A 16,012-nucleotide genomic window follows, 5' to 3' on the forward strand; every position below is an offset into this window, starting at 1 on the left:
TGCAGACATGGAGGTCTGGCAGGGAAGAAGCACGGCTGTCTGGATCACAAGCACAACGTGACATAACAATCCACGTGGGAACAGTCAACGGAAATAACATATTGTTAACAAAGTAAGCTGATGTTAGAGTAGTAGCCATTTCTGTCCGTTTTTGTAGTCGGTCCGTTTCAAAGACCTTAGAGATGCATCTTTAAGGTCTTTGGTCCGTTTCTGCTGCAATCTTTATTCTGGACTTCAGTTCCATGGTTTTCTCACTTCCATGGTTGAGGATCAAATGCTGCTATACCTAACTGTTCAAGTTTCATTGGAAATCCAGAGAATCCAAATCGTTTGTTTTATTTAGTGAAGGTGAATGTGTGGCTTGGGTGCAAGCCAACTCATCAGAATTCAGAATTTTAGAAAATATTTCATTTTTAAAGTTACCATCCCACACATGATTTTAACAAAAAAGAAAGTTGTAAAACGAAAATAGACAGAAAATTGAGTGATTTGGGAATCTAATTATGAAATATATAAGATTCTACATTCCGTGGGCCTACTATTAGATGCTCACATCATATAGTGAGGTCCACGTTATAATGACAGTATTTGATAAACTTTGGTTTTACTATCCTTGTCTATCATTCGACAAAGCCGGTGGTACTATCCTTTTCTAGGTACACAACGATGTCAATTATGTTTTTAACAGTGTAGATATATAATGAATTAATGCAGAGAATCGGCATCGCTATTCTCCTATCTTAATCCACAGTCATTATAACGTGGACCTTACTATAGCTTTGAGGATGTCTGACCAATTAAAATTGGTCCAACATAATATTTATCTAATTTTCTAATTGTTTGAATATTTCAATCTGCTCTGCTTTTCAATAGCTTCAATACTTCACATTGAGTTGTTTGTCTATTTCAAATTAAATACAATCCAATAATTATGTGGACAGACACTATAATCCTCACCTGATGCTCTGTTCAATAATGTATTCTATAATAACTTTGTAAACGGTCAAGTTCTACGACATGAAAATAGTATATTCACCTTTTTTTGTATAGGCAGAACAAGTTGAGAAAAGCTTTCCGTGACAGCGATTTATTGAAATAAGAATTGCGATCAAGATTCTCTCTCATTAATATTTCCTAATATTAAATACAAATTTCTATCAAAATTATTTCATATTTCTTAGTTCTTGAAAACATTATAAAATGAAAATAAATAGTATTCCATCAATATTCGACACCGACTGTCGACTATCGTTGTTTTGTATAAATAATAATAATCTCTTTTGTGAATCGGTCTTTCTCTGTCACATAATTTTGTTAGTGAAGAAGTTTCTGTCTGTACTGATTTGTCTCTTGTCTGTATTTATCATACTTTACTTTATTTTTGTTTAAATGTAAGTTGAAGCAATATTTAATATATCATAAATATTTGTAAACTATTTCATACGTTTTATTTACATGTTAATTTACTTGGAGTCTTTGTTTGTTTTATTGTTAGCTAACCTCAACTTTGCACGTGATGAAAATGATAGATAGTATAGCTCAGTATCTTATAAAGTAAAATACTATTTTTATTTAGTCACTGGTATTTTATATTTAATTACGTGTAGTGTTTTGATTCATGCTTAGCAATATTATTAGGCCCATGTGAAAATTTCAATTTTTACACAAAAAATAGGTAGCTTTGGTTAAGTTGATGAGGTTAGGGAAAGATAAATAATCAACAAGTCAAGAAGGGATTACACATCAGTCAAGTTTTCTTGAAGATACGGAAACCAGGAAGAGCGATTTCTGTAATCCAATTGTTTAATCTGAAAATGTAAATCTGATTAATTTTAATTTTGTCTCTATAGCTGCAACATACCTTTGTTGATTTATAGGCCTAGGTACCAATGTTATGATCAGAAACTAGAATCCAATATACCATTGTCGACCCTCCGTTTAATTTTGTTGTTTCAAAACTTTAATATCTTAAACCAATTAGTTGTTAAACATGTTAGAATATTGCTTTCAATTTGAATCTTGATGGCTGATGGTACAAATGGGTAAAAGACGTGAAGTAGTTGACAGTCAATATAGAATGCAATAAAACAACTAGATAGAGTATGATACAGATGAAGGAAAAACATTTGAGATTAAATAGATTTTTTCAAAATGATATACTTCTTAGGTTACAAAATCTTGAATCCAAGTAAACTTTACTTAAAATTTGCAAAAATCGTTCATTTTACTCAAATGCTCTTTTTACTGAAAAATTGAGAAAACCTGAATGGAAACTTGACTAATGTAAACGCCGTTCCAATACGATTCATGTTCTAAAGAAAGAAAATTAATAACATTGCCCGGCTAGAGACAGCCGGCTCGCTTTATACATCTATTAACCTAGCTCCGCAGTGCAGGCTGGATGCTTGTCTGATTCGGACTAGGCGCTGAGACAGCAAGTAATAGCAGCGTTGGTGGGAATGCGAGCGGCCGCAGTAACATCTTCCACCCATCAATGGTCGGCGTAGTTCCGCTTAGCGGACAGACGAAAGATCAATCCAGTCGGTTATTTGATCCCTCCAGCCAGGCTCAGCCAAGCAGCCGAGACAATAGAACAATGGAGTGACGGTCTTATTCGCGTTCATCAGCAGTTTTCTTTCTCACGACTATTTTTATTTTGTGTGTCAATAATAACTCCAATCACCAGTAAAAGTTTCCTGAAACGTGGTGTACTACCATATTAATGACTTTTCATAATGATTTTTAATTATTTAAAAATATTGTTGACATTCTGAGCCTTCAGGCTAAACTTGGGGTCGCTGAGAAGCTAGACACCCATCTCGAATGACAACAACGCCAAGCTGTGAGAAACCATCCTGCACTGCGGCGCTAGGTTTAGAGCGGAGTGAAGGAGAGCGGTGACATAGTAGCCATCATACACTCGCGCTCGTCGACATATATACGCACTTGGCAAGAGTGTGGAAGCAGCATCAGCGCGAAAACCGCTCGTATAGTTGAAGCCATTACACCAAAATATGTTTCAATTTTCCATATCAAGTAATATTTAATGCCAAGAATGTTATGTTAAATGAACGAAATGTTCTATTGATTTTGTCATTTAAAAGATGAAGAAAGAATTAATTTGATTAATTTAATAATATTGATTCCAATAATCCAATCTATCTTTTGTTTTTAATTTGGGATAGGCTCAGATTGGGTTTTGAAGTACCGATACGTTTTGGAAAATTGAATTTTTTCTTCAAATGTGCGTTGTCGTCAAAACATCTATCTCATTTCCCCAGAAATCGTTTCTAGTAGCGCATTTTACGTGCTTACAATAAAATATTTGATTTGGTTATCTTTGAGAGAATCATTTGTTCCATCTTGCTTTGAGCAAGTTATAATTTCTGTTGATTAACTGAGCTGACTAACATTGTTTCTCTGTTTTTGTAGTGAGCCACAAAAATGGCAAAGAGTTTGAGAAGTAAATGGAAGCGCAAGATGAGAGCCGAAAAGCGTGTACGGTACGGAAAGAAGGAGCTGGAGAAGTTGAAAACAATGCTGAGAGCGGCTGGCGAAGATGATGGCAGCTCATTACCTGAAGTTGAATTTGTGACTGTCGATACTTTGAAGGATAAAGGTAACCTTTTTATCAATTCTACCTTTCAATATTGATTCATCGAGTTTACTTGTAAAGCTGGGTTTTTGTTTGTGCGTAAATGCCGTTGTCGACCACGACAGGGTGAGGATCTCAGATTGGGTAGATTTCACTTTGTCTAAATAACCTAAAAGATTATGTTCAATAATGTTTTAATGGGGGAGGTTGAGTTCATACTTTTTATTCTTTCAAATGGCAATATATCGATATAGTTAGAAATGTTTTAATTCTTTATTAATAAACACAAATAATGATGAAAAGTGATTTGATCAGCTGTTTTAGCAAACTTGAAATTCGGACAATATGAATGTCAACAATGCTTGTCGTCGGCGACTGCGGAAGTTTACGCACAAACGAAAATGCACCTTTACCAGTATTCAATCATATCAGAGAATTAATCTACAAATAAGCCTAGTAGGCTATGTTTGGTATCAAGTAAGCTTGAATCATGATTGGATTTTTGGTGATTTACAGATTATAAATATGTAGTTACTAACTTTACAGTGAATAGAAACATTGGGGTTGATATGTCCATATCGAATAAATGTAGGTCTAAAGGAATTGTCAGAATCACTTGACAATGATTGTTCTTATGCGATTCATTACAGACCAAACGTTCGCGAAAAATTAAAATCCTTAGGTTGCTTATATTGTTGGCTCCTGTTTAAGATTCCTATGATCAAGGTTTCCAATCCTCTATCCAAAGAGCTTGTCCATAGGGGGCTCCGCATACCTCATTATCTCTCCCAATTTCCAAACAGATTTTCTAGATTTGAGTCTTCCCTGTCCCTGATTTCTCACAAAGTTGTGGATGAGAAGCAGTGGATTGTTCTTTATTGTTTCCATAATTTGTGAAGTGAAATTCTTTTTCGAATATATGTTTGCATAATGCTGCTTAGGACTGGGTGCCACTTTAGAAGTGTAGATTGAACCGCTGCACCAACGTTTCTCATGACATTGTTCAACTGCCCATCAACCAAGTGCATGTAAGAGCTGTGGAAGCACAGCATTCTGCTGTTGAGAACACCAATGCAAGGGCTGAAGTTCTCAATGTCATTGTATCCGCTCCCGTCGATGTGCCTGTTAGCTTATGAATTGAAGCATATTGATATGCATTTTATTAGACAAATCAATATTTAAATTATAAGTCTCCATGATATCAAGAAAAGAGTTGAAAGTTTATGGAGCTTGGCATTTTCTGCGTCAGCCTAAGTTGGAAAATAATAAATTCTGAAAATTGATTTTTATGAAAACAAACCAAATGAACAATTGTATCAGTGGTGAAGCTAAAGGGGAATCTAAGAGTCTGAGACTCCCCAAAATTAATTGACCAAGCGAAGTGAGGTCTAAGATTCATTTCAAGGATAATATAAAAGGAAAAAGGAGCCTCCTTCATACGCCAATATTAGAGTAAAAATCATACTATAGAATTATTCATCATAAATCAGTTGACAAGTGATTACACAGATGTGTGGAGAAGCCAGTCTATTGCTGTATTTCCATAAGTTCTATAGTTTCAATCAGGTACTTGTGGGTGAGAATATTGCGTGAGGTCTACTGTTCACATAACTACTAGTTATGATTGATGTGAATATTATTTTTTATTTGTAAGCATATCATATTTCTTTGCAAATTTGGATAAGAGCTGGCCAGACCGCCTTCCAAAATGTTCTGTGACTATGTCTGGCCGACAGCAGACTGGCTATTTCTATTCATTCAACATGGTGAGTTTTCTACTCAGGAGACTCTCAATTCATTCATAATGGGCGTGGCGTATTGTATGGTTGCTATGCCAACGTGAGTAGCACCATAGTCACGTAGTAGGACTTGGAGTCTAGTCTAGGCTCTACAGCTGGGTTCATAGTTCGATGTCTTGATTTCGATGCATCGAACGGTCGACATCGAAGCAATCGTCTTGTTGGAACACTTGGCTTGTTCTTAACCTACAACTCGGTTTTGGCGGTTTACTTTGGTTTACTCAACAATAATGAAACTAAATACTTTTTCAATTTCAGATTTATCTTTAATTTGTTGTTGAACTTTCTGCATAATTTTTTATTTCTTGATAATGGATGAGTGTAATGATCTGGTGAAGTATTTGCTTCAAACTCCGTTTTCTTCTTGGTCTTTTGAATAAAAATATTATCTGAAAGATAAGCGGTAAGCTTTAGACTCCCCTTTTAGTTATAGGTAGCTTCGCCACTGAATTGTATGAACAAATGTTTTCTTGTTTTAAGTGACAATTGATTGAAATATTTCTAATTCATTTACGGTATTAATTCAATCCATCTAAATTCAAAATTGATAGTCTGCATGTTTATTTTGCAAAAAATTATGTTGGAATCGTGTATTTAATACTGGTTTCATCACCTAAACTTGGAGGGCAAAAATTATACTTATTACATCAGTGTCATTTGTAACACAATAAAATTGATTACTCATCAAACTATATTCAACAGTGAATACTGATGTAGAAGCTCAAAAAGGAAAATCAGCTAGTAGGACTAGTAGGATTCTATTCCAAAACTGGATTAATTTTCAAACCAACATCAGCTTAAAGGATTAAACGAAGGGAACCACTTCCAATCGAGAAACCTTTTAATTGAAATACAATAAACAAATAATGGCTAGAAACAAAGTCAAATCACACCACCAGTAGACCTCATTTCTCATTTCTGATTCAATTGAAATACATCCTTTTTAATTTACTCTAGTTATTCAACAAAAATTCTCCAGGCTACTCTGTTACTGTGACTTTTAACTAGATACTTTGTAAGTTGTTAAAAGTGTCTCTTGAAGGCATCTTTGTTTAATTCAGTGAAGAGCGTGGATCTTGTGTTTTAAACTATTTGGTTCAACTGGCTTGAACAATTATTGAACTGTCTCTAATAGTATATAATAGAGAAGAACAACTATCTCAACGCAGTATTGGAAATTCAAGAGTTATACATTGTGCGCCAGAGAAACTTACTTATTTGAAAAAAATCCCGCGCGGTGAATTGGTCGTGTAAAGTGACAGGAGGGGGCGCATTTGGAGGGGGAAGTAAAGTTTATCCTCCCTCAAGTAAGTAGCCATCATGCTTTGGTCTAGAGAGTTGCGGACCTTTGCAGTTGATAGCTTCTTTTCTAATGGTCGATCACTTGTTGTACGCAACGTGTTTTCCGCGCTCGATTTGAAATTCCCTCCTCACAGACTCGTTCCTGGCCACGGTTAAATCCCTGGTTTAAGTTGATCGACCACGGACCATAGTACTTCTCAAGAACAACATTCGCGACGCCATTGCCAACATACCGATTTATATACTGCAACGAGTGGATACAGCTTTAAAAAATCGACTCTATCAGTGTATGTGCAATAGGGGTCGCCATTGATCTGATTTTATTGTACTTTTGTTTTTATTGACCTTTCAAATTAGTAAGTTTCTCTGGCGCACCTTATACAACAAAATAATCATTCTAGTTCAATTACGTTGAAATTATTAATTAATTTAATTTTCAACTGATCGTCTTTAAGACGTATTTATTTTACATGTGTATAATATTGTGGATTTAAGTGAAATTTTTAATTTTTTTGGCGATTGTGAAGGAAGATTTTTGTTTGGATTTGTATTTTGAAATTAATAAATCTAATAAATTCATAATTGTAGTGTAGATACAGTTTTTTGGACTCAAAATATTGTGTGAATCAAGCTATCATTTTCACATAACCTCTAGACTGTGTAATCCAAATTATGGCTTAAGGCAGTTTTGGGCGAATGCCTTTTGTTTTTACCTGGATTGTATTTGTATATAAATAAATAAATAAAAGAGCGCATAAAATAGTCTCAGCATCCAAAACAAATTGTAAATTATTCAAATAATATTCCCATAGTACACTTTTGTTTTAAAAACGTTTTTATATAATAAAACACAACTATAGTGAGGTCCACGTTATAATAACAGTATTTGATCAACTTTGGTTTTGATATCCTTTTCTATCATTCGTCAAAACCGGTAGTACTATCCATTTCTAGGTCCACAACGATGCCATTTATGTTTTTGACAGTGTAGAAATATAATTAATTCAGAGAATCGGCATCGCTATATTTCTATCTTCATCCAATGCCATTATAACGTGGACCTCACTATAGTTGATGTGATCTATATAAAATGTTTTTAAAACAAAAGGACACTTCTTCTTCTATATTTCTGCCCCGTTGTGCCTCACAGCGTCGGGGTAGCCTTGGACCACCGCCTCCAGTTGTCCCGATCCTCAGCCTGCGCATTTGCCCTACAGTCTTTCTTTCCTCTCTCCTCTCCCAATCTTCTTATGTGCTCATCTTACAAGTACCTGGGATATCCTCTTCCTCCTACAACCCACAACCATATTTGCATATTGTTTTACTTTTCTTTCATCATCCATCCTCTGTAGATGACCCCACCATCCTGATCTATAAGTTCTTTCATATCTTTCATTCCAATTTCCTCCAGTCGCTTCTTATCCTATCTCAATTTTCTTCCAAAAAAGGGGACTATAGAATTATTTTTTATCAATTAACAAATCAAGTAGCCTTTATTAGTAAATTATTCATTTTGGTATTTCTGACTTGATATTTTATATCAGTAGTTGGTATTCATATTACTTGGATAATTATATTTACATTATTTATACAAATTAGGAGCTTCATAGATATTAAATCTGCTTCCACTGTTAAATAGATTAGATTCGTTTATTGATTTGATTCTGGCTACTTAGATACTTGATTCCAAAATATTTTGTTCTTAAAAATATTATATCATTTGTGCTGCAGTGCATCTTTATTACTGTATCGCATGTGGTGTATGTGTGGCGAGTATGACAATGCTCTCCAGTAGAACTACCACCACTAGCGCGCCTCGATAAGTTCTTCCTAGTTTAGTCCCTACGTTGTCATCACCCTCTCAGCTCACTAGTCGAAAAGTCCGATTCGGTGGCCTGAGTGATGACTCCGCTATTCTAATAATCAATCTAACTTATTTAAGGGTACAAACTGAATGCGGAGCGGAGCGTGGAGTGGCGTGGTCAGAGCGTTCATGATACACACTGGAAGCATCTGAGCCTCAAGCGTCAAGGGCGTAGAAGAGTACAACAGTAGACCAGACTGACGCTCTGCTCGTAGATGCTCCAAAAAACAAACCAGCTTATTCCAAAGTTTGACGCCACGCTCCGCTCTGCGAGTAGTCGCTTCCAGTGTGTTGCAGCTCATTACTTTACATGATATTGTTCACGACGCTCCTCAACACCACGCTCCGCTCCGCTTTCAGAGTGTTTGTACCCTAAGCAGGGTGTTTGAATTGCTACACGCAAGTCAGTGACTTCTATTACTTTTAATTTCATGTTGATTTCAAATTTGAAAATATAGTACTGTACTTTTGATGATCTGTGTACTGAAATGTGTTTATTATGTATATTATTCTCATGTAGTGGGGCTTTAGTAGATTATTTGAGAATGTAGGACTTAACTTTTGATTTGCAGCGGTTGCTAAGAAGGAGGTGACCATCATTGACTCAGAAGATGAAGACATGAAGCAGATGGAGCTGGATCCGAATGCCAAGGAAAGCAAGAAGGGTCGTTATCCCATCTGGATGAGTAATCATAGGATAAAGAAAGTGAAAAAGGAGGCTTGGAAAAATAAAATGAAAAAGATTAAGAAACAAAAAAGGAAAAGTAAAAATTAACTTTCAAGTAATTTTGATGCTTTATATTGTTGATTATTACTTTGTAAATAAAATTTCTTATAAAATCATGACTAGATTTTTAACCTATGAAACTTCATAGAAAATTTTGTTTTTCCAAAGTTTTTTCCAAGAGCAAGATCATCAATTTTATCAAATTAGTGTTTTTGGTTGACTATTTCATTGAATCAGTATGATTCCTTATGAATTACTGTCTAATAAAATTTGTATTGTTGAGAAGTTTAGACGTAATCATATTCAAAATCTGCAGTGATGAACACGATCAATTGAAATATTTTCCAATTCATCAGTTATTCTATCTTCATTTACTGCCCATAAAAAATAAAGAAACACAAACTATAAATGGCAGTATAATACATTTCAATAGAAGTGAATTTTTTCTTCGTTATAAATTAGTATTGATTACCAACTAACTCAGTTTGAATCAATATTGATGATTGAGAAAATGCACAATACTAATGATTAGTTTTGTTGTAGCAAGAAATACTGTCATTTACAATCACATTGGAAATTTACAATGATAAGCACGATAAATTTAAACATTCTCTGTCCCAAGAAATATTTGCAAAACTTAAACTAAATTTACATGTAAACTTACACTAAATTTGTACTACCGTATTTATTCTTGTAAGACTACCCTATTTTGGTGTGATACCTAGGTATGATTTACTTGATGCATTCAGACTCAATATAAGTTGATTTTGTTTGTTGATTCTACAATTTTGAAATACTTTGGAGGCCTACACGTTAAAATAACGTTGATTCTAGTGACATTCAGCTCCAAAGTCCTACAGTAATACAGTATAAAAAAATTGTTTTCGCTCCACTTGGATGTAATGAGCTGGTTTTCGTGCGTCATATGGAGGCCGAAAGTGATTGTTTTTTGACCAGGCCGGTAAAATTTTTACGGCCCTAGGGCTGTAAAATAACCCTGAAGTCAGCTGATTCTGATTTGATGTGAACGTGTTTACAAAATAGTTTATGAAACTGAATCAGTTTATGCTTCTAGAATTGAATAAAGTATTTTGCAATAAGATACTATCATTTTATTTGGATGAATGAAATACAAATAAGATATTATAAACTATTCAAATTCAATTTTCAGAGTATAATAGAATCTAACCTCAAACCTCATAGTACTGCGTTTATTACGAAACCTGGTGGATAATTTTGGAACTACTTGGGCAATATCCTTTGGTGCTGAACGTTTTCACAAATAGTTTATGAAACGGAATCAGTTTATGTTTCAAGAATTGAATAAAGTATTCTGCAATAATATACTATCATTTTATTTGGATGAATGAAATACAGATAAGATATATATTATAAACTATTCAAATTCTATTTTCAGAGTAGTATAGAACTTCTAACCTAAACTTCCGAAGTCGATGACAACAAGCGTTGTTGACGTTTTGACAATCAGATTGGCTAAATTTCAAGTGTGCTAAAACAGCTGATCAAAAAACTTTTCATTATTTAAGTTTATTATTCGAGAATTAAAACATTTATAATAATATCATCTTATTGTCATTTGAAACAATAAAAAAGTATAAACTCAACCTCTCACATAATTGAATATGATCTTTTAGGTTATTTAGACAAATCAGAATAAAAAATAAAAATACTTGGACAATCTCCTGATATTCAGATTACCTCAGATTTGCTAGAGCTATGACCTTCCACTTTGCTTTCGGAAGTGCTTAATAAACAATTATTCTCATAGATATATTGTTTATTTTTCTGTGTGGCGAAAAATAGCGTTCGCACCATGGGCAAAAATGTTTTTCCGGCTCTCAATCTTTTCTAGTCCTCGGCCTACGGCCTCGGACTTGAAAACCGATTTCGAGCCGGGAAAGTCTAATTTTCGGCCCTAGGTGCGAACTATACTATTAAACTGAAAATCAATAGTAACCTTGGCTGATCCTGAATTACATTAATTTAGATCAGCTTCATCCGATTGTAATACTTTTATAGTGAACAATCATCTTTTTTTTAAATCATTGCATTATATTATATCCTAGTAGATCACCAATCTTTATTACACCTAAATCGCGCCAGTGAATTATTCATAGAATTGTTATAATGCTAAACTAAGCACTAAAATGTGATTATTTTAAAATATTAAATATTATTGAACTAAGCTTTCAGTATTTGAAAATGAAAACCGGGCATAGAATTATGGAAGTTTTGTGTCAGGAGTTTTGAGTTTTTTCAAACTAGTAACTGTGGCTTTTGTGCTTGTTTTGATAGTGTGGAATGCCAAATGAATTGCTGCTTACAAATTTATTTGTATTGATTTGTAGAATATTTTTTGTTGAGTATAAAATTAATGTTGTACAATTTATAATTGGTAGTTTGTAAATCTTGTGCTGTTATTGCAAGTAATGCATTACATTATTTTTTAGACCAGTTTTTAACTTGTCCATCTTTTTCCGTTTTAATAAAGATCATTTTTGACTAATTTCCAACTTGATAATAAAATTAATGGAGATAGTAGAATCTCAATAAATGCATATTATTCATATATTCAGCTCACAATCACATTATAATCATTTGTTTGTTTTTTTGTGATGATGCCCGCAATGATTTACTTATTAGATGATCGAAAAACCATCTATGATATTAACTAAGTGGTAGAGTGGACATTACTGTCCAAACTTCGCCACTTCAACAATAAAAGTCATTCTATTCTATATTATTAATGGTGTAGCCACGACTATTAGGCATCAGTCTAACAATCTCTTGGCCACCAGAGTTTGAATTCTGTGATGATACTTTTAATTTAATTTTCTTAATTACAATATTTTCCCCGTTAATAAGCTAAAATGTTAAGGCTGTGCAAAGGCTGAAAATAAACTTTCTACTGGTGATATTTTTCAATTTTTTTAGATTTTTATACTATCAAGCTATCAAAATGAAAAAAAAATTCTTATGAAAACATTTTTTTCCAATCATTACTTTTAAGATATGAGCGCCTAAAGTTTAAATTTTTGGGACAGAACATTTCAAATTCAGTAAGTGATAAATCCATGAGATTTATAGGATAGATTCTTTATGGTTTTGTTGATCTAGTAAACCAAAAATTTTCTGAAAATATCGATTTTTGAAAAAGTTATTCAATTTACCAAAAATGGCCAAAAATAACGAACTTTTTGTAATTTTTGTTAAATTGAATAACTTTCTTTAAAATTGATATTTTTAAAAAAATATTGTTTTGCTAGATTAACAATGCAGTGAAGAATCTATCCCTTGAATCTCTGGATTCATCTCTTACCGAATTTGAATTGTTCTGTCCCAACAATTTAAACTTTTTGCGCTAATATCTCAAAAAGTTATGATTGAAAAAATTTTTTTTCTGAGAAAACTTTTTCATTTTGATAGCTTGATGATATACAAATCGAAAAACTTTGAAAAATATCACTAGTAGAAAGTTCATTTTCAGCCTTTGCACAGCCATAATGCTAAACTAAGCACTAAAATGTGATTATTTTAAAATATTAAATATTATTGAACTAAGCTTTCAGTATTGAAAATGAAAACCGGGCATAGAATTATGGAAGTTTGTGTCAGGAGTTTTGAGTTTTTTCAAACTAGTAACTGTGGCTTTTGTGCTTGTTTTGATAGTGTGGAATGCCAAATGAATTGCTGCTTCCAAATTTATTTGTATTGATTTGTAGAATATTTTTTGTTGAGTATAAAATTTATGTTGTACAATTTATAATTGGTGCCAATACAATCTAATACACATGAAAATTATTTCTAAGTATATAATCAATATAAAAATGAAATTTGTTAACATCTTATTATACAGTCAGCAATACATAAATTGTGAAATATGGAGATATCAATTACAAAATTTCAATAGAAAAAAATAATTTCATTTCCATTTATTCACTGTTCAAATATTTATGAAAAGCAAATATTCAATATTATTAATCATCGTTTGTTGGATACTATAGTTTATTTCGACTTTTCAATGTTCTAAACACAAACTACATTTCATGACAAAACTTTACTATCAATCATTAAACAAGAAATCATTCAAAACATCAATAATATTTTGCTTCAAAGGCAATCAATATTCATAAGTAATCAACACAAAAAAAAAATTATCTCATTACTGCCTCTCTAAGTCATAACCTCTGTTATTCCTTCTTTAGGCAATAATGGGTTTCCATCTCAAAAAACAATCACATACCAGCAAAATTCTAATCAACAAACCCCACTAAAATTTCTACATACACTCCAGCATCCATTTCAAACGATAATCAATCATATCAAAATTTATAGAATAAACAGTTTTAAAAAATTTAGAAAAAGACATCAATTACAAAAACTTTAGTGAAATTTTAACCTTTAACTCATTTCAATTAATAATAATAATTGACAAGACGTTTTTATTTAATGGAAACATTATTATTCAAGTTAACTTTCATTAATACATCTCATATATATGGTGACACAATTCATTAATACTTTCAAATTTTAAAGTTTATTTATTATAACAAAAGAATTTATACATAAGATTAGATTTCAGCATGTTCTAAATTGAACCATTTATTTTTTAAATAAATTCATAATTTGAAGACTGTATAATAAGTACCTACAAACATTTCAAGATTACAATACAAAGACGATCAAGATGGATAATGGGTAAATAAGTTCCCTAAAAAATACAAATAAGAAAAAAAGAAAAATTGAGTAAATAAATTTCCTAAATAATACAAGGAAGAGAAAGATTAATTAGAACCTATCCTACATGTCAGTACTAAACTTTCATAAGGAAGTATATTTAATAAAATATACTACTATGGAATTTTGTAGATTCCAAGTATGACTCTAATTTGTTATTACTGTGAGCTATCACTCCCACAAAAACAACTGGTGAAGGAAAAAAAATATTTTGACTATTGTGACTGGGTGGAGAGTTCCTAGATGTCTGTAAGGCAATGTGATAGCAGACTCTAGTATCGGACCACAAAAACAAAAGTATGCAAAAGGTTTCTTACAAACATTTGATGTTGCAGTCTTAAAGTTTTTATATCGCAAACAAGTAGGTCAGATAATCGAGTCCAGCCATATGTGGTTCACGCCCACACCTCTAAAAGAATCACACCTACTTGTCTACCAAAAATCCAAAGTATTGGACAGCAAAAAAAAAAATAATGTAAAATGGGTTAAAAGCCCAGAAGAAAACTATAACCTAATTACATATGGCTTATGGCACGATATGCAATGAAAGATGAGAACATGGGACATAAATTGCTCTGAAAAACCTAATTACCTAATATGATACTTGACAAAAAAATAGACATAATTAAAATATGTAATACATGATGAAAAAATATACCGCAAGCAAACAATTATTTACACTACAATGGATAGATTTTAGAAAAGTTAAGTTTTATCAACAATTTAAAGATTAGGAAAATAAGCTACTATTTTAACTTCCAAAATTATTTCAGAAAAATACAAATTTAAATGACTATGGACAAGATTGGTTAAGATATGCATCATAGAAGAAATTTACTGAATACTACACAAAGACAGGAAAGAATCGAAATTTGAAAAGATTAAGGGCCAAGAAAAATAGGCTACAGGAAAGAAAAAAGACACAATCATGGACTCTACCATACACTGCGTAGCGATTATGCTATTCTGAATCCCGGCATAACACAGGATTCCTAATCATAACATAGTGCTGGGGAATACCCTTTCATCATGTGATTCACAGTCATCATCTTGTAAATAAGCAACTTGAAACAACCTTTGAATACTAACACATCATGGTGACTTTGTGCTTTGTTTCTTCAAGAACATGATTTTATTCATGGGTTCATTTGTTTCACAAAGCCGTTTTGCTTACAAAAGTTAGTCATGTTTACTAAATAATGCTTTGCATACACCTTTTCAATTTTCAGTTGAAAGTTGAATTCATCAACTTGATTCAAAGCAAGATTCATTTTGTTTACATTGTTCCTAACCTCTACAGAAACCTGTCTCATGTAAACATTCACTTTACTTACTGTTTTCCTAACTATCAATTTGGCAATACTACTTCCTTTACTGTTGACTTTCAATAAAGACAACTCCTTACCTACTACATTACTCAATTCTACTATCTCACTAGGATTTACTTTTTCAATAACATTAAATAGGCCTACATTATCTGGAACTTGAAATAGTTGATCTTGTATCTCAACACTACTATCATCCTACTTCAATCTGCCTTCATCTTCATGACTATCAATCAATGTCTCATGTGCATCTTTCAATAGAAGGTTCATACTAACCTGCTCTAGTCTAATGCTAGCAAATTCTTGCTTCATATCATCAAACCTAGCACTTTGATCTTGTTTCAAATTATCAATCTTAGCATTTTGCTTATCAAACTTAGCATTTAGCTCATCAAACTTAGCATTTAATGCTATAAGATTCAGATCATTTTTAATGTTTCCCATTTTGTAATATGCACTGATATCTATTTATTAAAACTTGACCACTCCAGAACTGACCTCCCATTCAGCAGTATACCATTCACAATCCATCAAGATATCTATCCTACCAATAATTTTTTATAACCAGTGATATATTTTGTAGTTTGGGTCCCACACCAGGGCGTACCATTTGCCGTGCTACCAATTTCTCCTAAATCGGTT

The 16,012-nt window shown here is 32.7% G+C and overlaps 1 protein-coding gene across 1 annotated transcript; it reads left to right on the forward strand.

Moving 5' to 3' along the window:
- Positions 1–1,081: 1,081 nt before the first annotated feature.
- Positions 1,082–10,384, forward strand: LOC111052915 (protein LLP homolog). Its single transcript, XM_022339728.2, has 3 exons — positions 1,082–1,391; positions 3,433–3,619; positions 9,133–10,384. Exons 2-3 carry the CDS (start codon positions 3,445–3,447, stop codon positions 9,333–9,335), a joined length of 378 nt encoding a protein of 125 aa, XP_022195420.1. The 5' UTR covers positions 1,082–1,391; positions 3,433–3,444; the 3' UTR covers positions 9,336–10,384.
- Positions 10,385–16,012: the final 5,628 nt, after the last annotated feature.

The sequence above is a fragment of the Nilaparvata lugens genome, chromosome 6, assembly GCF_014356525.2.
Source record: "Nilaparvata lugens isolate BPH chromosome 6, ASM1435652v1, whole genome shotgun sequence".
Taxonomy (NCBI): domain Eukaryota; kingdom Metazoa; phylum Arthropoda; class Insecta; order Hemiptera; family Delphacidae; genus Nilaparvata; species Nilaparvata lugens.

Excerpts from the sequence above, each read along its gene's own strand:
- LOC111052915 (XM_022339728.2), top strand. The coding sequence starts at position 3,445 with ATGGCAAAGAGTTTGAGAAGTAAATGGAAGCGCAAGATGAGAGCCGAA. Across the intron at positions 3,620-9,132 it reads CGATACTTTGAAGGATAAAG|CGGTTGCTAAGAAGGAGGTG; the intron begins GTAACCTTTTTA and ends TTTGATTTGCAG.